Source organism: Mchenga conophoros, linkage group LG6 (genome assembly GCF_057382185.1).
Source record: "Mchenga conophoros isolate Kocher_MC1m ecotype Shallow Benthic linkage group LG6, M_conophoros_male_GT1.1, whole genome shotgun sequence".
Classification (NCBI taxonomy): Eukaryota; Metazoa; Chordata; class Actinopteri; order Cichliformes; family Cichlidae; genus Mchenga; species Mchenga conophoros.
Window position 1 is genome coordinate 19,116,369 of NC_140531.1, and position 27,184 is coordinate 19,143,552.

General features: G+C 40.7%; 3 protein-coding genes across 4 annotated transcripts; 2 read left to right on the forward strand and 1 right to left on the reverse strand.

Moving 5' to 3' along the window:
• Positions 1-643: 643 nt before the first annotated feature.
• trmo (tRNA methyltransferase O) lies at positions 644-7,272 on the forward strand. 2 transcript variants are annotated; one of them, XM_085276643.1, is made up of 7 exons: positions 644-1,032; positions 1,204-1,340; positions 3,042-3,216; positions 3,365-3,522; positions 3,757-4,341; positions 5,535-5,734; positions 7,054-7,272. In XM_085276643.1, exons 1-7 carry the CDS (start codon positions 944-946, stop codon positions 7,135-7,137), a joined length of 1,428 nt encoding a protein of 475 aa, XP_085132769.1. In that variant the 5' UTR covers positions 644-943; the 3' UTR covers positions 7,138-7,272. The 2 variants fall into 2 exon arrangements, with proteins under 2 accessions (XP_085132769.1, XP_085132768.1); XM_085276642.1 differs by having other exon boundaries at positions 646-1,032; positions 5,535-7,272.
• Positions 7,273-8,256: 984 nt separating this feature from the next.
• Positions 8,257-22,343, forward strand: spag5 (sperm associated antigen 5). Its single transcript, XM_085276644.1, has 25 exons — positions 8,257-8,395; positions 9,211-9,282; positions 9,372-9,500; positions 9,592-11,876; positions 11,993-12,185; positions 12,390-12,506; positions 12,713-12,805; positions 12,962-13,096; positions 13,856-13,975; positions 14,074-14,166; positions 15,324-15,458; positions 15,556-15,649; positions 15,760-15,907; positions 16,074-16,124; positions 16,250-16,424; positions 16,561-16,694; positions 17,096-17,264; positions 18,866-18,971; positions 20,408-20,654; positions 20,865-20,997; positions 21,137-21,217; positions 21,307-21,456; positions 21,787-21,861; positions 21,993-22,073; positions 22,171-22,343. The coding sequence occupies exons 2-25, from the start codon at positions 9,244-9,246 to the stop codon at positions 22,240-22,242; spliced, it is 5,055 nt and encodes a 1,684-aa protein (XP_085132770.1). The 5' UTR covers positions 8,257-8,395; positions 9,211-9,243; the 3' UTR covers positions 22,243-22,343.
• A 789-nt stretch (positions 22,344-23,132) lies between these two features.
• On the reverse strand, positions 23,133-25,317 carry foxe1 (forkhead box E1). Its single transcript, XM_085278635.1, has one exon. The coding sequence runs from the start codon at positions 24,965-24,967 to the stop codon at positions 23,861-23,863; it is 1,107 nt and encodes a 368-aa protein (XP_085134761.1). The 5' UTR covers positions 24,968-25,317; the 3' UTR covers positions 23,133-23,860.
• Between the last annotated feature and the right edge of the window lie 1,867 nt (positions 25,318-27,184).

The window sequence follows — 27,184 nt, forward strand, 5'->3', positions numbered from 1 at the left end:
TCCAGCCTGTCCACAGCTCGGACACGACACATTTCCCTGTACTCTGTATGATTGTGTATGCGACCAATAAAGCTAGTTTTGTTTAAACTACCACTCATTTGGACCATTCTCTTTAAAACACCAAATCGTCTGGCACCAAAAGTCACTCTTAGATCAACTTTCTTTCTAATTCTTATGCTTAGTTTGAACTTCAGCAGGTCATCTTATTCACATCTGCATGCCCAATGGACTGAGTTGCTGCCAAGTTGAACAAGTATATCTAAGAAAGTGATCAGTGACTGTACATATGTTAGTGTAATATTAATGTACAAGCCTTTAGTTAGTGATTTCGAAAGATTCATTAGTGCTTAAGCTGCAATGATCCCCTGTAGGTGTTGAGGGGAGGTTAACTTCAAATACCTAAAATTACAATACATTATGTTGTTTTTTTTTATTGTGTACAGCCAAACCTGTTGAACAACTAGTCCATTCAGGGCTAGACAAATGCAGGATATGCACATGTACCAATAAAGACAACACAACTGAGTATATACGACATTACATTGATTTCGTTTGTGCTATGGTTTGCCAATATTTATTTATTTAAAAAGCAGGCTGTAAACGTGTCTTTGCTGCCCCCTGTTGGTAGAAAACATTCCTTCATCATGGCGTGTTTTGTGCAGCACATGTAACTACACATTATTTTTAAATGATGGACGGGTAATTTAAGCGAAACGGCAGCAAAAATAATCCCAAACCAACGAACCCACAGCAATGACAGACTTACAGAGGGGATTCAGAGGAGCCGACCTGTTTCAGTTTAACGCGTGCAGCACTCTTGGTTGGCCAACAATAAAGTCTAGCATGCACTTCCGCGTTGACAAAGTCTCTCCGGTCTCAGGAGCAACAACAGCCGCTAAAAGCTCACCGTTTCAGAGCTGTCTTTTGTCTTTGTGTTAGTAAGATGAGTCCGCTGTGTGAGTGCTGCTCCGAGCACATGGATAAACTGAACCAGCAGGTTTCTGTGATGCGAAAAGAAATCAAGAACCTGAGGTATGTAGGTTTTGCACCGCCACGTGTTTTTCTCACGAGAGACTTCTTGCTATTTCAAGAACTAAACAAATTAAACGCCGTGTGCTGTTTTGCATTGGCCTTTTTTATTTTTAGTATTTTTCAGGGTTCCCATTATTATTACACGCTCATTCTCAACATCTTGTCTAACAGGCAGACGCTAGACAGTGCAATTAGAGCTCATCGCAAACAGCTGCTGGCGGTTCAGGCTGCTGTGTCGAAGATTGGACTCAGCGAAGAAGTTAAAGCTCCAGCACCTACACCACCGTCGCCAGCAGGATTAGAGCGAGGTAGCTACCACCAGCGTCACAAACATTTGTAATTACAAAAACTAAGCCCTCCCTCCACCAAAAAAAAAGTAACACAGCCCGCAACTAAGGGCGCAATTTCCCTGCAATTAAATGGAATTTCAGTGTATTTTACTTGAAATTACAATCTAAATATATTTACCTACAAATACTTAAAGGTAGTACACTAGAATAAGAGACTGAGATGTTTTTACAGGAAAACAGTGATTTATATTATAAATAAATATTTAATATATATATATATGTATGCTGTACCTTTTGTGTTGCAGGCTGTATTGTGGAGTGATTAAAACTTGCTTAACTTCCAGGTATTTTACAGGAAAGAAGATGCAAGTTATACTGTAATCAGTTATAATTATGACATAACTATTTTTAGTGTGTCATTACCTTTTAATTTTGTAGCTAGCCGATATTTTTCCACTTTACATTGTAATTTTTACATCTTTATTGTTTATGTTGTTATTTAATATTCATCATGTTGATGTGCATGATGGTTTTTCTATTATTTAATTGTCCTTTTTTACTTTGTGCTGTACAAACTTGCAATATAATATGTGTCTCCTTTGCTATAAAATACTCTTGCTGGGTAAGGTTAAGCCACTCCATTGTACAGCCTGTACTTACGCATTTCTAACATTTACTTACATTATAAATATTTCTTTGTTTTCTATTAAACCCCCCCAAACCACTGACTTGTTACCCACTTGTTTTTGTGTGCTTACCTTTAAGTATTTGTAGGTAAATATAATTACACTGTAATGTCAAATAAAATACCTAAAAGTTTCATTTAACCACAGAAGAATTACGCCTTTAGTGATGTGCTGTGCTATAAAGTGTGACCAAAAGAGGAAGAAAAAAATAAACCCTAAAACAAAGAGCACTACTCAGGAAGGCTTTATTTTGCTTTAAATTTCTGTTTATAACAATACGTCAATTATACCTACCAAAATAACACTTTTGGCTCAGAGATGTTCAGCGTGCAGAGTCAGCTAATGAGTGAAACTCATGGCACTTTTTCTTTTTATTGGCTTATGTATTTGGGTAATCATTTCCCACACAGCAACCAATACTTGAAACTATGTGATTAAGCCTGTGCTGTAAACTTAAATTTCACTGACCCTGCATTGAATAGTGATTCTTGATCGGTTTTGCACCATTGGTTAATATTGTAATAAAGCTGAAATCGTGAACAAAGGCAGAATAATACCAGCAAGAGTGAATGGTTTGGAGACGGGGGCACTGATTTTCACTGTGACTGATTATCACCACACTGTCAGGTTTCATCAGGAATTTAAATTTGCTCCAACATTAATTTAGCCTTAAAATTTAAGTTTTAACCGTGATGATGACTCAGATGAAAAGTCAGCATTGTTTCAGTGTCGTTTTGCTAACAGGGTTGGTCATGTATCCTCTAAAATGTGACCAAAATAGAAAGAAGGAAACCATGTTGACATCTTCAGAGTATTTGTTTTGCTCTAAAGCCAAAGACTTGAATTGTCTGTCATCAAGTCCGTAACTAATTTAATCATATATATATATATATATATATTATTTTTTTTTTTTTTAAATAAATAACAAAACACACTTGTGGAATAAAAGTGAGTGCAAAGGATAAATTGGAGGCCAAGTTAGACACAGTGTCTGTGTTACAAAACCTGACCCTAATATTCTTATCATTTGCAGGGGACATCCAAACGGTCCCAATTGGTTACATTAGTTCCTGTTTTTCTGTGAAGAACGGGACTCCCCGGCAGCCCACTATTTGTGGCCCTTCAAGGGCAGAACTTCGAATTCAGCCGAGTGTCTTCAACAACCCGGAGCACGCTCTGGTGGGCCTGGAGCAATACTCCCATGTTTGGTAGGTTTCGTGTGTGTGTTTGTGTACAACACGTTACCAAATATTGTTACCCAACTCGCAAGATATTTTTTTACTCATTTTAACTAAGCATGTACACGTAAACACTATTTCCCATCATCTGCCTTTCTTTGTCATCTGGCCTCTGCAGGATAATTTTTCTCTTCCACAAAAACGGCCACCTGAGCTACAAAGCCAAAGTGAGGCCGCCCAGGCTGAACGGGCAGAGAGTCGGTGTGTACTCGACACGCAGTCCTCATCGACCGAATGCGTTGGGCCTAACACTGGCAAAGCTCGACAAAATACACGGTCAGTGTCACTAAACACGTGTGTGTGTACTGATCTGAGCTGAGTTATTTCTCTGAGGGAGCTGCACTGATTTGTTGCTTGAACCCTGTCTGAAGCACAGGGTAATTTTCCACTTGTACTAATAGTTACACTTGTTAAATCTCACTATTTTAAGCAGACTCTGGTTAAACTCTGACCTAGTTTTGTTGATGTTTTAGCTGTATATAAATATGAATGCATTTCTTTATTTTCTAGGTGATACTCTACACCTGTCAGACATTGATATGATTGCAGGCACCCCAGTCCTGGACATCAAACCCTATATCCCAGAGTATGACTCCCCCGACACCCGGAGGAGCTATGAGGAGGACTCAGAGCCCTGTAATTCAAACACTGACCAAATGAATGACGACAAGAGAAACCGCACTAACCTCCCTGAAGGATCAGACATAGATGTGCAGTTAAACACAGAAGATCGAGGAGCAGCGAGTGATTATGTGGGGAATCTCCTCCCAGAAGAAAAAACGAATACTAACGCAACAGGTTCATCTCATATCAGTGCTCAGTTTTCTCTGTCCAAAGACCTCAGTAATGTGCTGGAGGAGGTCAAGGCTTTTGTGAACCAAGACGTTTTCTTAAGTTCTGAGAGTAAGAACCGAGGTTCAGACTCTCCTAAAACTAAACCACCTTTGTTGGAAGTAGACCATCCCTGCTACGGAGAGGAAGCCTACACTACGATCGCAGGCTGGATCAGAGAGCCTCCTGTCGCAAGTCTGGATGTGCGATTCAGCCTTCACGCGGAGAGGGAGCTGGCAGAATTCATCCCTGCACACCTGTCAGGTAAGATGACTGAGATCATGGGAGATGCAGCGCACCTGGAAAGTATTCGCAGCGCTTCACTGTTTTCATATTTTGTTACAGACTTATTATAAAATTGATTCAATTCAGTTTTCACCTGAAAATTGTACACACAATACCCTGTGATGACAAAGGGATAAACGTTGGCTTGCAATTCATTAAATTAATTCAGAAATTAACTACATTTATTAAAAATAAAAAACAAAAGTGTTCATAAGTATTCATAGCCTTTACTCAATACTTTGTCGAAGCACCTTTGGCAGCTTCGGGTCTTTTTGAGTATGATGCTACATGATTGGTACAACTATTTGGGGACAGTTTCTTCCAGTTCTTCTTTGCAGTGCCCCACAAGCTCTGTCAGGTTGAATGGAGAGTGACGGTGCACAAGGTCTGAGAGTCTTTTAGGCATCTTTGGGCAACTCCATGTGGGCTGTCATCAGCCTTTGAAGACTGGCTTCCCTTTGGACACTCCACCATATAAGTCTCATGCTGCAGAAATGTCTGTCCTTTTGGAAAGTTCTCCTCTCTCCACAGAGCAACACTGGAGCTCTGTAGGAGTGACAGTCAGGTTCTTGGACACCTCCCTGACTAAGGCCCTTCTGCTCTGATTACCCAGGAAGGCCGTGCGGTCAGCTGTAGGAAGGGTGGTTCCACACTTCTTCCATTTACGCATAATGAGCTCACTGTGCTCACTGGAACCTTTTAATGCTGCAGAAATCTTTCTGTGGCTTGGTTTGTGCTCTGACATCCACCAACAACTATAGTACCTTACGGCATGTGGACAGGTGTGTGCCTTTCTAAATCATATCCAGTCAAGCTGTAGAAACATCTGACAGATGATCAGTGGAATCTGAGGTTAATTTTGAGTTTCATGGCAAAGGCTGTGATAACTTATGTACATGCTATATATTTGTTTTTTACTTTTCAAGCATTTTGTTTCACTTGGTCATCATGGTGGTTTGTGTGTAGAATTTTGAGTTGGAAATGAATTTAATCCATTTTGGAATAAGCCTGTAAGATGACACAATGTGGAACAAGTGAAGCGCTGTGAATACTTTCCAGATGCACTGTATGTTTGTCTCCATAAGGGGGCACTGTTGTATCAGTAATTAATGTGAAAGCCTTCATTCATATGTGAGCAGAGAGACTGAAAAACAAACTTGTGTAACACACAGGACTGTCTGAAAGCCACAGACCCCAGTTTAAGTTTCTGCGCAGTACAGAGGAGGCAGTCGCTGCCATCAGAGGGGTCCTGTCAGCAGACCCCCGATCCGTCTACAGGAGGACTCGCTGCAAGGACAGACTCTTTTTCTTCACCCTTGACACGGCTGACATTACCTGCTGGTTTGGACAAGGCTTTGCAGAGGTGCTGCAGGTAAAACCTGTAGAGCCGCACATTGCTTCAGTATGAGAAACTTTTTCATTGATGGATTTTGAGCTGAAGAGAGGAGCCTTTCATGTGACACAAAAACACCCTCTTGTTTGAAATACCAAAAAGAAAGGAACAATCTAAATTCTTTGCTGGCAAACTTTTATTTGTAAATCATATTGGCTTACTTAAAATCAGACAGAAGAATAATGAGGCATTGTATATTCAAAGTTGTATTGGATAATTAAATAAGGTATTTATTTAAAAAACAAATGCCCCTTTTTTTCTGTTTGTCTTTAAAAAGTATTTACAAATTTGGAAAAAAATGTAAGTAGTTGCACAAACAGAGTTTAATTTCTTTTCTTTCTTCTTTTTGCAAACGGTTAGCCTTGGAGTGGGTTAGCTGCTAGCTCTTCTTGTTTTCTCGAGAGACAGTCCTTTAATTTATGTGTTATTAGGATACATCAGTGGAAAGGAGGCTGTGTTGTTTTATAATTGTCTTTGGGCAATGAAACGGGCCACAGAGCCTCATAAGATTCATAAACACTCTCAAGAAGGCCCTCGTGGGACAGGAAGAGTCAACAAATGATTCAACAGAAAGATTCATGACTTAATCAGTGAGCAAGGACAGTAGAAGCACAGTAGGAAAAAGGGTCCATGGCTCTTTAGATGATGTGGAGGGACCCCACTTTAGTCTGACCACTGACATCTTGTAATGTCATGATTTATTTGTTCCTCCCTTTCATCAGGCTTCTATTACCTCCCCCCTAATTGATCTGTTCCTGCTTCTCTGTACTTTATTATCCCCTTAGCTTCTTGCTAAGTATTTATAAAAGTGTGTATTTTACATTGTAGATTCACACAATAATCTCAAGACACTTCTGATCTTTCAGTGCCATTTTGACAGACTTTTCCAATATTGTATAATACAGATATAAGAGAGGAAAAAAACACACTGCATGAAAGTGATTTGTGGTGTTTTATGCAGAGCTGTGTGAGGGCACTTGAGTTCATGGTGGAATGACTTCAGCCGAAAAATGTGAAACACTGAAAATCTAGGCCATCCATCAGGCAGTTGTAGGGAGAAGATGCAAACTCCACACAGAAATGCCCAGGCCATGTGGTGCATTCAAACACTACTGGAACAATTATCATATTTATTTTCTGCAGTCACCACATCATAAAAGTTGCATGTATAACATCACCAATCAAATATGAGAAAGACACTTAAAATGTGACTTTATCCCAAAATAAGGCTTTAAAAACATTTGTCTGCTTGATGCATGTTATTAACTGTATTTAAAGCAAAAATGTTATTGTGGCAGGGTGTGGTTTGTGGCTCAGCTGCAGGGGAGGGGTGGAGAAGGGGGTTCAGGGTGCCGTGTCAGAGGAGGCTGACACACACCTGAGCTCCATCAACTGATCACGTCTCCCCTGTAAAAGATGTGCCAGGACCTGAGGTGTATGGTTGTGTGTGCTACAAGCAGGGCAGCTGGAAAGTTGCCAAGTGAAAAACCAGCGCAAATAAAAAAACCTATAAAACGCTGTTGGTGTTGGGGCCGTCATTTTCACTGCATTACAGGTGACTCCACTCATCCCTCCAATAACTTCTTCAGCTTGCTGCCATCAGGAAGGAGACTGAAGAGCCTCCGGGCTGCGACACAGCTTCGTCCATCGGGCTGTCAGGATGCTGAATTCACTCCATGCTCTCACATACACGAACTCCAGACCTGCATTCACCTCTTCCCTCTGAACCCTCCACCCCCAAACCACCGTCATTGCCTTTTCACTGACTGCGCCCCCCAGCCCCCCGAAACTTACCCACAATCACTATGATTGTGTTGCACACTGCTGTTTATATAAGATTGTATTGTATTGCATTGTGTTGTACATAAGACTGCTATTTTATTTTTATCTTTATATTGTTTTAGTGTACACTGAGGGCCATGGGAACATTGCAGTTTCAGATTCCTTTGTATGACTGTACATATGGTCTTTGACAATAAAGCTTATTTTGACTCTGACTGCAGAGCGGTCATTGTTGATGACACAGAAGACGATGCTAGGCAGATGGTGGGATGCAGCTAAAAGAAGAACTGAAATATTGTTTGGGTGGATGGCTGGTTTGGTAGACACCAAAGCTAAACAAAACTGCGTCATTGTCCAGACTCATGGAGCATACGTATCACTCTCTGCTCCTACACTTGTTTCCCAAAAAAGAGTGATTTATGGGTCATTTTTCCATGTAACTACATGGCTTCCAGCTTGTAAAGCAATATATAAGAAGGCAGTGGAAATAACTGAAGAGTCAGATATTATTTTTTTATGCAGACACGAAGTTTTAATAAAACGCTGACATAAAACAAAACAATACAAAAAACAAATATACTTAAGAGCCAACATAAAAGTGTAAATTTTCTGTCAGTAACAGGAACATGCTGTAGCAATTACATTATTTTCCCGAAGGAGGCAGCAGTGAGTAAAGGTACAGATCTCAACCATCTAGTGCTTCTCTCAACCAACGAAGAAGAGAAATGGACCAATAACAGCGCTGCTATTCGTGTTTTTGAATCAAACGCGGTGGATGGTAGTTCAATACAAGATTTGTTTACCCTGTCCTCGTCTCTGTTAAAACGCTGGTTGACGTTAGCTGGTAAAATTTAAAAGGTAAAATACTTTTACATGATTTAAGGGCGTTTGCCTCGGACAGCTAAGCTATTAATTAAGTGCCTTTGTTAGAAGTAACTAGAGTGAGTGCAATTTACGGTTAGCTATCGACTGGTACCGGTCTCTTAAACTGTAGTTTACGCCCTTGCAATATTCACTCTTTGCAACACTTTCTGTGAATTTTAGAATTCTGTGAATTCTCACATTGATTTTCGAAGTTATTAAATTAATGCTTGAAATGGCCTATTCTTGTCAACTAGGCCAATACGTAACGCCATGTCAGTATGTGAGCTTCTCAGCTAGTTTGACACGACAAGCAGATCTCTGTGCAGGATTTTAAAGAACATTCTCACATTGTCTATCGTAAAACAACAGTTAAACTCTGCAACATGGTTGTTTGCTGTAATCGTCTTTCCTTTTGTTTCTGCCCCGGAAGAAACCTTCATAACAAGAAGACAACATCCACACAAGGGGTCATGATGGGGCTAATTTGAACTTAACAGACTCTCTCTGCACAAACGAAATGTTTAAAAAGTTCCGACTAACTTGTCTTATACAAACTGTTGAAGACTCGTGATCGTGATTAAATTCCGGAAAGTTTTTGCAGTCAAGGAGAACTGGGGTTTGTCTTTCGTAACTTGCCTTGAAATCACATAATTCTTTAGTATGAGGAGCAAGACCCTGTTTTAGCACTCGCATGGAAAACCAACTATTTTAATTCGGAGCTATTGGTTTTACAGCCAAATAGATTAATCCGCATTTAAATCAAACTGGTAAAATATGAAATCTTTTGTCTTCCTGATTTTGTCCTCCAGTTGTAAACGTAGTTTTCTGAGAACTTCAGAGTAATGGCTTCCAGGAGTTCAAGTTCCACAGGGGAAGGCTTGGTAAGACTTTTGTATTCTGTTGTGCATACTGTACAGTGTTATCTCTGAGCATATTAGTTAATGGATAATTCAACCTTTGTTGATGGTAGCTCTCCAGCCGATCCAGCGAGCGTACCCCTCTGAGAAGTCTGGACAATGAGATTCTGCACTTGTCGACTCCCTCATCAAAGTTCAGATCAAAATCACAGATCAGTAGTGATGCTGGCAAAATGACAATGGTGGGTATACACTAATACTTACAAATATAATTTGTCTTTTTTTCTCTTTTTGTGGTGCTGTTTTTTAACCGCTACTTATTTTCATTAATAGGGTGATCTTCCACTGAGTGAACAAGAACCCCAGCTGTACTCTTCTCCATCCACCAAAATGATACAAACAAATCTTCCAAAAACTGATACAACAACTACTCAGATTGCTTGTGGACTTTCAGATATAACATTTAAATCCTTCACTTGTGCTGGTGGTGAAGTTGAGATATTAGGCTCTTTACTGCATGCAGAGGAGAGTATTATTTTATCTACGGACCAGGGTACATCTAACACTGAATCTGAAGATGGCATCATCTCTGACAGTGTGGTAATGGAGTCATGCTCTGATCACATCGAACATCCCTATCATGTTCTTGAGAAGAGTGACACTTACTCTGTTAACATCAGCGCAGCACTTCCCTGTGAAACTGACAGCACTACACCGGCTTCTTGTGATCTGGATAACAAACAAGCCACAGAAGAATCAACAGCTTTTCAGAGTGACTGCAGTGGAAAGGCAGATCTCACTTGGAAATCCTTCCTTCGTGATGGAGGTGAGGTGGAAGTTTCAGATGCCACCAGATTACACAACGAAACCATTCCTCTGCCCAAGGAAGAGCTTGGTGCTCCTCTAGAGTATGACAGTATAAATTTGACCAACTGCTTCGGTGACTTTGACCAGCAGTGTCAAGAGGAACATGCTGATCATCCATACTGTAGCCATGATGGTGGTGTTGATCCTGTCATTAAGGCTTTATCTGAGACAACACGTGGTTCAGAAAAACGTGCTAATGGACTGTCCTTTAAATCACTGGACTGCACTGGAGGAGAGATTGAAATTCCAAGAGAAGAGTCCGTTGTTCTACCAGCCGACCATACTGTTAGCAGCAGTGAGACACATGGCTATGCCATAGATTCAACTGAAATAGCTGGTGACTGTGATTTACAAAATGATAATACAGTTGGTCACTTTGATCATCCATACTGTAATGTTCAGACTCATTCATCAGCTCCATGTGACAGCCTTTTGACTACCCAGGAAGCATTGGCAGACAGCACTGAGGATGTAATGGTCAGACACTACAGTGGTAGCCCAGTGGTATCTGATAGCCAGGCTGGGAGCCAAGGTGGTGTCACAGCTGATTGTTGTATTCCAGCTGAAGATGAAAAATTAGATGAGGCCCAATTTCCCAAGAAGAAGACATCCCTTCTGCATGAGGACCAGATTGTAATCTGTCCCCTCAGTGAAAACTATCTGTTCACTTCCATCACACATGATTATTGTCAAGATGCCTTTGAAGATGCTAACAGCCAACAGAACAATGGTGAAGCTGTGGTAGCTACTGACCCATCAGCTGTTAGCAGATCTCTGGTGGCTAATGGATCTTTAAAAGCTTTGGATACTGAAACTGTAAAATGCAAAGGGCAAGAAATGCTTAACTGTACCGTGAATCCTGCTGACAGTGCATTGTCTCTCGTGGTTCAGACTACTCAGATTTCTGACTGCAGTCAACTTGCAGGTTCAGCAGAGAGCCCTTCAGCTGTGGAAGTGCAACAGCAAGACCAAGAGGAGCATGTCTCTGAAGTGAACTCCACCAGAGGACCCGCTGAATCCAGTGGGGAAAAAGACAGTGCCATTGGCTCATCTGGAAATGCACCTGCTCTTTGTAACTCTGCAGAAAAATCTCATGCAGAGAACCTTACTGATGTACTGAAAGCGCTGTCGGAGTGTCCCTCGGTTACCTCAGCTTTGGGGTTGGGAATGTTTAGTCCCGTTAGGAGAGCTTCTCTGTCTTTTTTAAAGACTTTTGGGGATCCTGCTCAAGGCAAGTTTGCAGCTGATGACTCTGCTATTGAGGGTGAGAAAACCTTGTTTGCTCTTCTTAATGCTGACCGTGCTGGGTTGTGGGCGGAGCAACTGGAAAGCCCAATGCCTCATCCTCTGTTAAACTCCACCGCCCTGGGTCAGAATCCTGGTCTGAGCCCACTATGGGAGCCAGTTAAGGATTTGGGACAGAAAGTCTCTGCAGAGCCTCAGACTGAAGCTGAGAAACCACTGCTGAATTTCCCACTGATTTCCGATGGTCCGTTTCAGCAGCAGCTTCGACAAATGGCAGAGTTCCTCATGATGGCGTCTGGAAAGATGGGCCCTGCTGCTGTCTCTGCTCCTGCTCCACCTCCTGCCCCTCCAGCCAAAGCTGCTCCTGTAAAGTCTCACAGTGTCTGTGTGGGCAGTAGTCCTGTGAAACTGGTTGACCACAGCCTCAATACTTCTGGCCTGTTTGAGAGGAAGAGGGAATTCTCTGTGGCTGATTCCTGCACTATGACTGACCCGCTCCTCTGGAAGTAAGTGCCCATTGTAAATTGGCCATTTATTCAACAGTTGTGAGTATAGATGAAGCTAAATCTGCTTTTAGTATTTTCTTTGTTTGCCTCTCAGTATTCTTTCATTGGTTTTCCAGTTTACCTCCAGGCAGCTTGGAGTCCCTCCCAAGACAGGAGCTGGAACAGAGGTTAATGTCTAGCATGACGATGGTTGAGGCCCTGGTGCAACAGCTGACTGCAGCGAGGGCACAAGGACGTCCGCTTGCAGGCCCTGCTCCTTCAGACCTCCGGGAGAAACTCGTGCAGACAGACCACACCGAACTCAGTCAGGTATCTGTTGACATCTACATTTTGTTTAAAGGGGACCTGTTATGCTCATTTTCTACTCTATATTTAGATTTTTGGACTCTATTAGAGTAGTTTCGCATATGTCACAGCTTAAAATATTCCTCAAACGGAAGCTTTCAACTCTGATCTCATTATATAACAAAGGATTACTGCTTAAGTAGTCAGTTGTTTATATTTTATATCTAGACCACAATGTATAGAGACCTGTATGTGGAAGCTTTGAGTCGGATTGGGGAGTTGGAGCTTGATGGGAGTTCTCTACAAAACGTTATCCAGAGTCTGCAAGACATGAAGATCACCATGGTAAGTCACAAACAACCACACAGCTCATGTTGTTTAAACTGGGATATAATGCTCAAACACGTCTCACTGGCTTTTTTTGTGTGTGTGTGTGTGTGTGTGTGTGTGTGTGTGTGTGTGTGTGTGTGTGTGTGTGTGTGTGTGTGTGTGTATTGAGACAGTCAATATTTTCTTTACTAAGAGTAAAGTGTGTGTATTTGTCCCAACAGACTTCTGTCAGAAGTGACACAGACGCTGCTCTCTCTAACATGAATGAAATTGGTGACATAGTCAGAGAGGACCATCAAAGCCTCATTTCACATGTACGTACAGCATGTTACCTCATTCTGTCTCATACAAGTTAAACAGTATGCTTGTTTTTGTAATTATTCATCAGTTATTTATGGCTTAAGGTGTTAGTGTAACATGATTATGTGCTACAACTGAGTTGAGGTATATTTTTCTCATGTTGTTTTTAGTATGGGCACATGAAGTCTCTACTTGAGAAATCAAAGGACATACAGAGCAGAATGATGCAGAAGGTCAAAGAAGCTCTTCATCAGAGAAATGACATGAGGACTCAAATGGAAGAAGCCTTCACAGCAAAGGAGGCAGTAAGTCCTTTTGGGGTGTTTTAGTTGTTTAGTCTAAATGTAGAGGAACGGCAACCTCCTGAGGAGAAGGGTGTACTATGAAGCACGTTCAATACAGCCAGCCGTTCTTTGCGTTAGCTGGCTTGACAAAACCTAAAACCCCAGTGAGAGATGAAGCTGGTTCTCAGCTTTCTTTGTTAATCCAGGCTTCCTGCTTCAGGCTCTGTTCACAATCACATTAAAGGGAGCATTTATCTGCCTTTCTTCTTCTGCATAAGTCTATTGAGAATGTCTGATTGGAGCAGGTTGTGCTCAGAGCATTGGGTAATGGAGATCTATAAACGTTATTGAAAAATATATCAGTAAAATGGACATTAGTGTGAAAAATAAGATAACAGAGTAATGCTGCCGAGAATCATTAATGTGATAAATTTGTTAAATTGTGTTTATGTTACTGCTCAGTGCTGCTGTTTATTTCAATTTAAGCAAAAAGTAGCAGTTAAAGCATACTAGAATCAGTTCAAAGGTTGCGTTTCCAGGTAATGTGTTTAGCATAAGTTACTGTGGTGATCTAGCCAGGTTAAAAAGAGAGCCACCTTTGTGACACAAAAAACCTCTCTGTCTGTTAAACATAGCTCACTGTGTAAACACCTCTGCTTTAGCTGACCAACAGTTTTTCTGGAGCATATAAAAATATCTGCAGAAGTTATGCTGGCTGTGTGTTTAAGAGGATTATTTGTTCCAGGGGTATTAAATGTGTGTGTGGTTGTGTGTTGTCAGGCTTTCAGTGCGATGGAACAGCTGAGGACACACTGTGCCACAGAAATTTCACTTCTGGAGAAGAGTGTGGGGTCTCAGCAAGAGCTGCTGGCCACCCTAAACCAGAGCTATCCAGAACTGGTACAGATTACAAGCCAAAAAATAAACAGCTCAATAATTGTATTTAAAGTAATATGTGAGTGTCATTTCTTTGTTTCTTTTTGTCTTTACTAATGCAGGTTGTGTTAAACAAGGCTTATAATGCAACCCTGGACTCTGCTTCAGATCTTTTGTCTGAAACCATGGATGAACAGTCCGCTTTGATGAAAGAGGTACGCTCATACTAAAAACCTTGAACTATGACAGTCAATGAACATGTATCACAGCAGTTTCTATATGATGGCAAAGAAACAAAGAACCAGTGTTTTGGTTCCAGTTCTTATGTTTTCATTTTTAGTTTAATCTGAGTGACATTGATAGCAGCACAGTGGCTCCGTTTGAATGGTGTTTACTGCTGTTGTAGTTTGTGGGTTTCTAAAAACACGAGGCTTTGGTGTAAAATCCACCACATGAGCATCCTGTACATAATAGTGCTGTTTAAAGGTACAGTCAGTCATTTTTTGGTTGAGGATATTCTCAGTACTCATAAGTATACATTGAAGTGTATAATTATGTCTTCCTACAAATTGATACGCTCTCGTAAAACTGGAAATAAAATACATAGGAGCATGTGCTGGTTTGTGGAAGCCCCTGTGTTGCCTGGCCATGTTGAATACAGTGGCCGAGATGGACATCAGCTAATCATGTTTTATGTATGCGGCTGCAGACCGGCTGCATACGTAGCACGCCAAAGACTCAGACAAGCTCCATATCGGTTTGTTGCCGTTCGTGTCTTGTGCCATGGAGGCAAGTTGCATTTTCTGTCTGCACCCTCAGACTCAAGATATAAAAGATCACACCTATGTTTTATCATCTGAGAAGTGGTTTCCTTCACTAAAGGAGTGAAAATGTGAACGAAAGAGACTGTGACCGGCCTCTGGATAAAACAAGAGTAGATTAAAGGAATTGCAGAAAGGGAGATTATGAAGGTGACACAGAAGTCACTGGGGTTCTGCTCAATATTTTGTCTTTTTATGTTTATTTTATAAACATGTATATCCTATAGTGGCCACTGTAGCTACGATTATGCACTTGAATTAGGTGGTGTAAGAAAACAGAATTCAGTTGGCTGTAATCTACTGCCATCTAGTGGTGAGATTATTATTATTATTATTATTATTATTATTATTATTATTATTATTATTAATAATAATATTATCATCTTCTTGCAGTGTACCTTTTTCTAAAATTCGGTTTGAAATTCCATTTAATGTGTTCTAATGTTGTTTAGTTGAAACTTTAGGTGCTTTAATACAGCCTTCACTATTAGAGCATTTACTGCTCTGTTAAAATGTGATAATGCGTTGATGCTAATGCCATCTGTTTATAGCTCTTCATGGTCAGGAGCCTTCTGCACAAAACTGCTCCCATGCTCCTGAAGCTGAACGAGAAAGCTGCCGCTGCTTTGAGAGAGAGAGATGAGCACATGTCTGTAAGAGACCAAGCTGTTGAAGAGCGAGAGCAGGTAAGGCATCTGTTATATTCAGGATATTTACAGCCTTGTACCTGTAGTCAACATGTCTGATTAAAATTATTCATATGCTTAAAAAAAACCTCATCAGATTGAAGCAGAACTGAATGAAACTCATTCGAATTTCCAAGCTGCCAGGGAGCAGATTGGAGATTTAAATCTGCAGGTGACAATTCTGACATCAGGTAAAAACTGAAATAACTCTCTGGCTATTTCGCTCCCTCTTTTTCAAAATGCTTTCTTTCTTGACAACCTATGGACTTAAACTTTTTTTTTTTAAAATAAATAAATCCAGAGATGTGTGTACTGCGAGAGAAGTTGACTGAAAAAGAAGAAGAGACGGGTCAGCTAGAGAGGAAGGTGACGGAGCTGTCTGCTACAGTTTCCTCCACGCTGGCATCCTACACTTTCTTGGAGCAGGCCCTGGCTGCTGAGACTACAAAGTATGATGCTCCTTATTGATGAAAGAAATCAAGCATAGAAATTTAAAAATGGAAGTGAACACTGGGTTGGTGGTTACTTGTTAACAGGGTAAACTTTGAAAGGCAAAAAAAAGCCCTGAATTGCAGCATGTGCTTTAAAATAGGCCTTATTTTGTTTTTATTCAAGGTTGCAGGAGTCGTGGAAAGACAAACAAGAGGCTAAAGATCGAGCAAATGAGTAAGTGTTGGTTAATAGTAAAGGATAAAAAAAAAAAAAATTGAAGAAAAAAAAAATTGCAACATAAATGTTGCAGTATATATCCGAATACTGCTGTGTTTTTTTTTCTTTTTGACCTTGTCCAGCTTGGAGGCATCACTGGGTCAGTCGGAGCAGCGGGTGTGCGAGTTGAGTCGGGCTCTGGCTCAGAGTGAGGAGCAGCTCAGTCAGCTGCAGTCCCTCTCACAGTCTCAGAGTCGGCAGATCCAGCAGCTCCAGGATGTCTGTACACAGCTCAGTGGTGTGCGGGAAATGAACGAGGTGAGCATTAGAGAGGGTATCTGTCTCATTTAACACCAGAGAAGCATGAGGCGTTTGGTTATTACAGGAATAATATGCGACTTAACCTTGAGGGGAGGATGTTAGGTTTAATTTTCCTGCTGTCTGTGTGCATCAGTTCCTACAGATGGAGAACGAGTTGGCGAGGGAGCAGATGGCAGAAAGTGAGCGTATGCTAAGGGAAAACCTGCAGAGCCTTCGGGAGAGGAACATCCAGTGTGAGGACCTGAAGAAAGAAGTTTGTCAACTTAAGTAAGTATAAATAAGCCATTGAGGGTGATGTGCTTGAAAAGCCCAAACTGAGCCTGAAAAAACTTTCGGATTAAATAGAACAAAATTGTCTGTCTGTGCTCAGTTTCTTAGATCAGGGATGTCAAACTCATTTTACATCGAGGGCTACATACAGCCCACTTTTCTAGTTCTTAACTATGATGGGGTAGTATGAATGGCTGTGGGGGCAGGTCTATATCAACAGGAAAAACTGTAAAATGTTCAAGGATTAATACTCACATACATATTTTCTGGACTGGAGTCTTTTGCCTTATGGCCTTATGTTTGTAATAATAAATCTTAGTGCAAATTGTTCTCATGATGTTTAACATTTTGTTGGCACACTGAATGATAACTTGCCTCTGTGTGTTTGTGTGATGGAGGCTTGAGAACGGGAATTTGCAGGAAGAACTTAAAGCCACAAGGTCCAGAGCCAGGACAGCAAACCTGGAGCTTGAAGAGAAGATGGCTCAGGCGGTCACAGAAATCACTTTGCTGCATCACACACTGAGGGGACTGACCAACAAGCTCCATGAAGAACTTGATGAAAAGGTAAAACAATATCAGAACTAGGCCCGGGTTTTGTCACTGATTCCTACAACCGATTCAATTCTGATTCACAAGGTTTGATTCCATTCAGTTAGATTTTGACTTGGTCAGAAATATTATCATCTAAGATCATTTATCTTGGGTATGTACTGTCGAAAGAACCCTCTAAATTCGATACATACTTTTTGGAAGTTAAGAACAGAATCTAAAGCAGTTACAATATTGCACTTTTTATTTAACCTGTTGAGCCCCAGGAGCTTTTCTGAGGTTTCTGCTTGAAAATGACACGCCCAAAGCGACTTGACTGATTCTCTGGAATTATAAACTCAGTGTAAACTTTCTAGGTATAAAAATAAAGCTGACACTTAATCAGAGGTGTAAGCACCACAGCAGATGCCATCGTGTCAAAGTTACTGAGGATAAAACAGAAAATATGAAGGAGTTTTTCTAAGCCTGGTCTGTTATAGCAGATAAATCCCTTGAAAATATTCTGCAGTAGATCGAGAACTGAAGAAAACCATGAAACAGCATATCAACATTACCTGATGCTGCAGAGCAAAGTTTCAGACGCTTTATTAGAGGCATAGTTAAGCGTTTGAAATTTGGCATAATTTGTAAAAGTTGAAATTTCTTCAGTATTGAACAGCAGAAATGAGAGTTTCTTGTCAGTTATTTATTTGGAGGGGAAAAACAAACAACAAAAAAAATGAGAGGCAGACAACACTGTCCACAACAGGAGACCGGTGCGTAATATGCAAGGGAATAAAGTAGAAAATAAACACTTTTGATTGGAAACTGGTCTCGAGCACAGAGAGAGAGAGAGAGATTTTTCTTTTTTTTTTCTTTTTTTTTTTTTTAAATTTTATTAATTTTATTTTTTTTAAATCGTGGTGGAAGCAAAACAGTTGTACGTGAAGTGTAGTTTTGATCTTTAGGTGCTGGTTCAGTGAATTTTGGTCAGTTTCAGAATCTGAGTTGCCGGCTTTTAGCTTTTATATCCTTTTGCGGAGCCTGTTTTTCTTGGTCTTTAATCTTTTGCTGTTTTAGTTGTTTGGATGTGGATGGAGCTCATTGAATATCAGTATTTGTTACAGGCTTCTTTCCCCTTTCTGTTTGCTTTGTACAGCCCATTAAAAGCATAGTTACAATTTATCCTTTGTATTTTTTATATTGTCTATTTTATTACTTAATGTTCTATGTTTTATTTTAATGTTCTGTTTTATTTTAACCTTCGTGTACAGTGCTTTGTGACTGCCTGTCTAAACTTACTAGTTTTGATAATGGTGAAATGATGCAGCTGGAAGCTCAATTTCACAGATGTTAGTTTAATTGGGCCCTGATATGGACTCCACTGTATGTGCAGATGATCTGCGACAAGTAATGCAAATGCATAGAGTATGCAAAGCTTAATTTTGAAATTAAATTAAAAGAATGCGTCGTTGTGGCTGTGAGCTCTTGACATTTGCAGTTGTAATTTGGACATCAGAAGCAACTGTTTACAGCATTTATAAATCATGTTGTAACATCATTTACTATTGAACTTATGCTATAGATGCAGTACTGCATGTCTTTTCCCACTTGGATTTAAATGTCTTACTTTTCAGAAACCACAGATGTGTGAAGAGTCTCAGTCAGTCCACAGCGTGGAGCGTTGTGCCTCAACTGCTGAGAGAGAGGAAGAGGTCAAAACAGACACTCCTGCTGAAACAGGTACTGTTGTTCACCCCATGTGTGTCAGTTCACTCATAAGTAAGATGCTAGTTTTTCTTTTTCTCTTTTAAATTGATTATTAAAAAAATATAACGTGTCAGCATTTGTTTTTCATCCTAAACACAACAGGAGGCACTGTGATTCTGATCACATCACTCACTCAAACACAGAGTTGAAGCTGGAAAACATGGTCGAGCTGGTTGAATTTAGTCACTTATAGAATCTCATTTTAGTAGCAACAAGCTCCATCAGATGTTATTGTAACTGCTAATGAAGCTTCCACTCTTTCAGTTGATCAGGTTACTACATCTCACCTGGGTTAAGGTCAGGACTCTGAGCCAATACCTGAACTGTCAGACCCCGGTGTTGCACCCGGGCTGATCCCTCCTGGTGGTGTGTGATGGCATGTTTCCTCCAGACTTGTCATTTCATTTGTCCACATAACATCGTCCCATAGTGACCTGTCTTTTTGGATAACAGCACATTCCTTTGCTGTATCTTCCTTAAAGTCGACACATGAGATTTCATGCATATGCTCCTACTTTTGGGGTTTTCTTTAGCCTTACAAGTTGCCATGGGGATCTTTGCATCCACTTGTGGAGTGATGAGCACCTTTTCTAGCTTGTAACGCTTCATCTACGGTGCTGCGACTCCTCATTAAGAAGAACAGGCTTTCTCAGTAACCAGACTTTACATAGTCGTGTTAGTGAGTCACCTCCTGCAAATCACAATGCACAAACACTTGACTTCTATGAAAGTTGTTAGCACGGAGGTTCACTTTCTTTTTTAGGCCTATGAATAGTGTTTTCACATGGAAAGTACAGCTGTTTGTTTATACAGATTACGCTGTCTGTAGTTTGATGAAGATCAAACTATTCAAATTTCAAATTCAAAAAGTTTTTAGTTCACTTGTAATGTGGTCCAGCGTAATTATGTTGTTAAGCCAGCTGCAAGCAAGTCTCTTTAAATAGTCACGCTGAGATTCCCTCAGAGAGCAGTGTGATTTGAATGTCTCAAACATGATTTGAATACGTGCTCAGCATGACGTATGTGTCTCCTTTATGAAAAGGAGGTATTAATTTCATTGTTTGAAGGCTTAGTGGTGCGTTACCAAAAAACAAAAGAACTGGGTCTTTTTTTTTCTTCTTTTTTTCTCAAGGAGGCATCAATAATATGATTGCATAATATAAAAATTCTTTCTTCAATGGTCCTTTTCTTACCAACTTTTCTATATGAGCTACACATGCACTTCAATTCATCCTGTTTTTCCCTTGGATAAAGGAGGTAGTGGGCAACGTTTTTCTTATAGGAATCATTTTCAGGTGGGAATATATCTGCACAGCCACCAGGGACTGTAATAAAAAATGGAACAGATAATAAAAGTCTAAAATGTAATTATAATAATAAGAAACAACTAAGTTTTACTTTCTCTTCAGTCCCTTCAGACACTCTCGAGCCACAGCGTGAAGCTTTGTTCAGCGAGATGAGCGCCTTCACCCGCATCGCAGCCATCACTCCTAAAAAGAATATGAGCACAGTCGAGATTCAACCAGAGGAAGAGGAGCAAAGCCACCTGGCGGAGCTGCTTACTGGCCTGGGCAGCACCGTCACCGAGCTCGTCAGCACTCTGAAGCTGGTGCAGCAGCGCAGAGACGCTCAGCTGGAGGAGCTGCATGGCCAAATGTAAGCTGTAATGTAAAATTATTATTTTTTTAATTATTATTTTATTTCATTTTATTTATTTATTTTTAAAAACAAAGTGAAATAAATGATTTTTTCGAAAGTTGTTGTTTTGTACATTAACATCAAATGTAATCCAATTATCTTGTTGCTTTTTTCTTTTTAAACCCCCCCCCCCCCCCCCCCCAACTGTTATCTGATGTGTTATTCCAGCTGTGGCCTGCAGGTGGAGCAGCGTGCTGCAAAGAACGGACATGAAGCTGAGGTTTTTGAGCTCAAGCATCAACTCAGCCGTCTGAGTCTGCTGGTCGAGAAGGCAAATCAGGCTCTGCAGCAGAAAACTCAGGTAAGGATGACTTTTGCTGGACATCTTTTGTCCTCTATTCATCTGTGATAAGAAAGATCAGGATGGGTGCGGAGGACGGCTGACCGATGAAAGAGAAAAACTCTGAAGTTTCTTTTTTTTTGTTTTTTTTTCTTTTCAGGATGAGAAAATGCTGGCTAAGTTGATAGTTGAAGTGCAAGACACACAGGAAATCCTAAATAAACAGAAGACTGACAATAATGTAAGGCACCAAAATAATACTGCCGGTGTTTCTAAGCTACTACGTATTCTTGTAGTTATTGTTTAAATGCAAATGAACGTTTTCTCCAGGAATTGAGAAGGGAAATCACTGAGCTTCGTCGCGCTCTCCAGCAGTCGAAGGTGGAGTCTGAATTCCTTCGGGATGAATTGAGGAAAGCTGGCGGCCAGTCGACTAAGCCGGAACATTTCATGGAAGAGAACATCAAGTCATTGAAAGAGGTATGATTTATCAGAAGCATTATTTATTACGTATTTCCATAGTTTTCAAGTTTTAAAATTGACCGAGTTTGGATTTATTTATTTATTTATTTATTTATTTATTTATGTATTTTAAACTCATGTTTTCTTGTTAGATCAGTTTTATGGTTTTATTATGTTACTTAAGTTGTACAGCACTTTGGTCAACAGCAGCTGTTTTTAAATGTGCTTATAAGTAAACTTGACTTTTCAGCCTGTTGTTGAGGAAACACTGCAGCTTAAAGGGACTCCCCCCCCCCCCCCCCCCCCCCCCTCCTCCTCTTTTCTCATAAACTTCCATTTGATCCCCAGGTGGAGAGACTGAAGGCCAGTCTTCAGGAAGCCGAGCAGGCCAAAGTAAAAATTCTTGAAAGGGCAAAGAGACATGTAAGTCCTGACCGTACCCGGTATCAATCACGTTCCTGACTACATATCAGCATTCACACAGTATTTATTGACTTAGAGGAACATTAGATGGTCTTCTTGTGAGCGTTCATGAGGATGTTCATCTCTTACAGCAAATCATCTATCAGAGCAACCAGCAGAAAAGTGAGAACGAGCTTCAGATATTAAACAACATGATCAACAGAGTTCGGGAGGTGAGAAATGTTTCATACCATGGAACATATTCTGTAAACCGCAGCGTCTGTTTGGATGTTTGCCATAATGTGCTGCTTTTTCCTTTTTGCCTCACAGACCTTGCTGTCGTTGCCGGCAGTTGTGAAGAACTGTGAACAGCTCCGGCAGCTCGTTGAATACATTGGCTGATGTGTTTATTTCCCTCGTGTGTGTTTATTCATGTTTTAGCTTGTCTGCCTTCTAAATGTTTGTATTTTTGAGAATAAAATAATTATTTGAGAATAAAATAATGCTGATATTAACCATATCTTTTATGGACACTGAACACACATGCTGAACATGTAAATGTTTTTTTTCTCTTATAGCATCTTGGGTCTAGTGATAGTTCTTTGGTGTACAAAGATTTGCAGTTTTAAAAGAGAGAATCTTGCTTTTTCACTTAACATCAAAAGTTGAAAAAGATGGAGCCCCATGTCTCATTCATATTAAACTACAGTGCGAGTGGGTGTAAATGCCACGTTACTGCCACGTCTTCTGCTTTTTAAGGAGGTGTGTGCCATCATCCCAGGTGCAACAAAGTAAGCGGCAGAGTTGAAATAAAGTGGTATTCCATTTTTTGTTGTTTTTACAAGGCCATGAAAAAAACTTTTCTATTTATTCCAAGGGTTTTCACAGCATGAAGCGGTAAAAGAAAACTTTTTAAACTGGAGATAAAAGCAAGCTGCATCAATCACCAAAGGTTTCCTTTTGTTTTCTTATTTAAAAAAAAATCAATTGTCTTAGCTCTAATTGTTTTCTTTGTGTCTCATCTCGTCCGATTTGCAGGGTTTGTGTGGAAGAGGTTTCTGGTATTATGTGGTCTTAACGCAAAGGCATGAAGCATCGAGTGGCAAGTCTATTCATTTTCTTGATTAGTGGATTTGCATGTGGCCCAGTGCTGCACTGGTGTCTCGACATGCGGCTGAGACCGGTCACGGTTACTGGTGTGGCTCCAGACGGCACTTCAAACCAGCTGAGCTGACCCAGAAAGCATTAGAAGCACAAAAGAAAGAGGGTTGGACTTATTTTTGTGTGTGTGTGTTCCTGCTTTAATTTTGTCTGGACCTTTTGGCCCTCGTTACTTTATAAGACTTAAAATTAGAATTCACTTATAGCTGATACAAATATAACTCATATGGTGTAAATTTCTTCTTTCACAACTACTTCAACTGCAATCACTCATCACAAATTTAAAATCTTTTATTCTTATAGAACAAAGGTGCTTTATCATTGTTTATTTCCAAGAACAGTAAACTAAAAATGCATATTTACTTGGCAACAAAATACAAGCTGATATTTATTTTTCACACAAGCCACTTTGCTGCAAAGCCTATGACCACGAAGCACAATAATTTATACAAACAATTCATTTAAACTCAACGGAAGTGTAAAATATTCAACTGGCACATTCCAGTTTTAACAAAAAAAAAAAAAATATCAGCACACAAAATTATATGTATGTTACAGTCACATACTTGCTGTTAAAAAGGCCTAGACATTAAAACAAAACAGCTTAATGGATATCTAAAGTAAGTTATCAGCAGTGAAACTGGTTTCTACAATTATTCAGAAAATCACAGTGGTGTTAAGAGAGGTCAGTCTGCTCAGTTTTGTCCTTGATAAACATCACAAACAAAGATAAAGCAGTTGGATTTTGTGCACAGAAATGTCTGGCTCATTTGGTGCCGTCACGAGTCTCTGTTTAAAAAAAAAAAACCTAACAAAAAATAAAAGGTAGTGAGAAGCTGGGCTTTACATTCTCAGTAGCTTAGATAGCAGAAACAAAACGGTCCATATTCCCCGGGTAGGTGGGGTGTCTGAGGTATCCCCCAGTGTTTCCAATAGGACCTGCAGCGCTGTTATACTGGGAGAAAGACCCCAGCTGCACTGGGGAGACCCTGCCGTAATGATCCACTGTTTCTGCAGGGCCGTGAGCTGAGGGGTGGATCCGTCCTCCTGCAGCGTACCCCATGCCCTGGGTGTGACCCTGTCCGTACGAGCCCTGGTGTGCATGTTGGTGCGAATGGCTGTTTTGTCCAGAGTAGGTGAACGCCGGATGTGTAGAGGAGCGGGGTGGCACAGATCCCCCGCACGGTTGACTCTGGAAACCCGGAGCTCCCAAGCTGCAGGGACTGGATCCATTCGGAAGCCCTTCGGGACTGAAGCTCCGGCTTTGCTGCTGCATCACCTCTGGTCCTTGACCTGCCAGCATGCTGGCTGGAGTCGGGTGTCCTATGATGTTGTTGATGCTGAACATGCGGGTCTGACTGTGCCCAAACCCCGGAGGCGACGAAGAGGGATAGTAGGCAGAGGGCAGCTGCTGTCCATATGTGGGACTGAGTGTCATGTTGGGATAGACTGAGTTGGTGTACGCAGCTGGTCTGGTAATCTGAACGGGGGGAAAAACTGGTGTTTCATGCACATATGAAGTGTATGTGCTCAGGTCGCAGCGCTTAAACCTCTTCCTGCGTCTCAGAAAGCTGCCACTCTCAAACATGTCCTCAGCGTTTGGGTCCAGTGCCCAGTAGTTGCCTTTCCCAGGTCGTCCTGGCTCTCGAGGGATCTTGATAAAACAATCATTCAGAGTCAGATTATGGCGGATGGAGTTTTGCCATTTCTTTGAATTGTCTCTGTAGAAGGGGAAGCGCTCTGTGATGAATTTGTAGATACCCCCCAGTGTTAGTTTGCGGTCAGGGGAGTTGGCAATAGCCATGGAGATGAGGGCAATATAGCTGTATGGTGGTTTCCCGCGCTGGAGAGGTCTCTTCCTCCTCCGACCCCGCGGCTGCTCCTCTGTCTGCGGTGGAGGATTGGAGGCAAGCAAGGTGGTATCTGCTGGAGAGTCTTTCTCTACTTTGACCACTGGCATTGTCATGGACAGTTCAAAAGAAAGAGATAGATTACTTACTGGAAAAGCTGCACGGCAGAAGTAGTGGCACAGCTTTGACGTTGTTCCCTCTGTCAGAGAAAGCAAATTAGTAGGCAGTACCCTGACAGTGCAAATCAAAACAGGAGATCTGTCTGATATGCAGTCCTGCTCCAAGTTTGCATTCGATTGTAAATGCTCAGGGTCCTGGGTCCAAACAGTTCAGCAGTTCTTCAAAAGCAGTGGAAGTAACGGCTCTTCTGTGAAGTCCTCTTTCGTTAAATGCGGGTCTTTACTCAGTTTATTCCCGTAAAGTGTAGTCGGTTTAAGGTGAAGAGTTGAAGTGCCAATTGTTGTGCTTAAGGTGTGTGTGCGAATGAGTCACTTAGCTTTACCTGAAGAGTGTATTACCTGCAGAGACAACCTGAAGGGCCACGCCCCCTTAAACATCACATGCTCTAACATACCTAACTTCTCTACTGCTCTATTGTTCCCCTCTGTCAAAGTCTGCATACTTTGTGGAGTGAATTCTGATTTCATTTTATTATTTTTGTTTTCAAATACATATTATTTTAAATTTGGTGAGCTATCCTGAAATGGCAGGAAAAAAAATCTGCTGCACAAAATATTTATACTTTTAAATGACATTGTTTCAAATATTTTAACTAATATCATTACAACTATTAAAAAACAGTAACATGAGTGTATCAATATACATTACTCACAGTTATCTTGTTGTTGTTCTATAATTGGCCTGTATTTATTTTCAGTAACCAAAACTGTCAAAACAGATATTTTTTCCTCTTTATATTCAAAGTTTACTTTAAAGCCGACCTCAGTTTATTTTAAAAAGTCCAAAATGGTCCATGTTGTTTTGATGTTTAACACTAAAAGACCTCTTTAGTGGTAACTTAACCTATGAGTTGTTTTTCTATCTTGCTTCCTTGTTTGTTTTGTGCCAGTGGTTGGCCGTGCCAGCTGTGTTAAGAGATGTAAATGTTGTCCAGACAAAGGCCCTCCTGTGATTTCAGCATGCAAAATATAAGCTATCATCATAAAGCCTGGGCACAACCCGAGAGACGGGAATAACCAACTCTTTACATAGAGATCGTTCACTGAAATTGGTAGCAATACTTGGAATAGTTTTAAAGCCACCTTTATAAAGGCGTTTGTTTCCCTACGTTTCTGTGGTGCACAAACTGTCATGTGTTGATTTACATGAATATTGTGAAAAATAAATTTCATTGTCATCAAAGGGTGGAGAGTATTCTGCTACTGCTGGTATGAACTCTGGGGACTCCCTGGGTTAGGGTTCACCAGCTTAATCTCTTAAACAAACTGAAAGGAAAACACAGCACACTCCCTTGCATAAAGCTAGGCAGGGTTAACATGTGTCAGTCTGAGCAAGGAGAGAGAGAGCGCAAACAGCCCGATGAAAAGTTTAGGCCTGTGGGGAGGGCCGCAGATGTGCTGTCCTGGTCTGCAGCTGCAGCACCCTGTTATATGAGGAGGTGGGTGTGGCATGTCATGATATGAGGTACTTTTTAAAGTTTTTTAGATTAACATGAGAATCTACTCTATGTGTAGCGCCTTGAAAAAGCATTTGCCCCGTTTCTGATTTCTTTCTTTCCTGTTTTAAATGCAGATTTGTCACACTTAGATATTTCAGGCCATCAAACAAATTGTGTTATTAGACAAAGAAAACCAGTCACTGCAAAATGCAGTTTTTAAATGATGATTTTATTTGAGGGGAAAAAACTATGCAAACCTACTTAGCCCTGTGTTTTTGCCCCAATTGTTAAATCATGAATTAACTGTGATTAGCCACATTTTTATTTTGGAAAGTAGAGTTCAGTTTCAGCAGCCGCACTCGGGCCTGATTACTGCCGGTCCTGTTGAGTCAAGCAATCACTTAAATGGAACCTGCCTCACAAAGGGAAAGATCTTGAAAACAATCAGCCCACAATCAAAAGAAACTCAAATACATATGAGAATTGAACCATTGAGTCACTTAATCTATCGGTCTGGAAAGGGTTAAACAAGCCATTTCTAAGGCTTTGGACTCCAAAGAACCACGGTGATAGACACAGTGGTGAACCTTCCTAGGAGTCGGCCTACAAAATTTACTCTAAGAGTGCATTGAGACTGGGCAAAAATGGCTTTCATTGGAGTTCCAAGAAGAAAACCACTGCTGGCCGAAAGCAACACGATAAGTCGTCTCACATT

What these genes read in the sequence shown, in the direction of transcription:
- spag5 (XM_085276644.1), top strand. Translation starts at nt 9,244, where the DNA reads ATGGCTTCCAGGAGTTCAAGTTCCACAGGGGAAGGCTTG. An exon ending in GTTCCACAGGGGAAGGCTTG is followed by an intron (nt 9,283 to 9,371) that starts GTAAGACTTTTG and finishes TGTTGATGGTAG; the next exon opens with CTCTCCAGCCGATCCAGCGA. An exon ending in CTGGCTGCTGAGACTACAAA is followed by an intron (nt 15,908 to 16,073) that starts GTATGATGCTCC and finishes TTTTTATTCAAG; the next exon opens with GTTGCAGGAGTCGTGGAAAG.
- trmo (XM_085276643.1), top strand. Translation starts at nt 944, where the DNA reads ATGAGTCCGCTGTGTGAGTGCTGCTCCGAGCACATGGATAAACTGAAC. An exon ending in GAGCAATACTCCCATGTTTG is followed by an intron (nt 3,217 to 3,364) that starts GTAGGTTTCGTG and finishes TGGCCTCTGCAG; the next exon opens with GATAATTTTTCTCTTCCACA. An exon ending in CATCCCTGCACACCTGTCAG is followed by an intron (nt 4,342 to 5,534) that starts GTAAGATGACTG and finishes TGTAACACACAG; the next exon opens with GACTGTCTGAAAGCCACAGA.
- foxe1 (XM_085278635.1), bottom strand. Translation starts at nt 24,967, where the DNA reads ATGACAATGCCAGTGGTCAAAGTAGAGAAAGACTCTCCAGCAGATACC.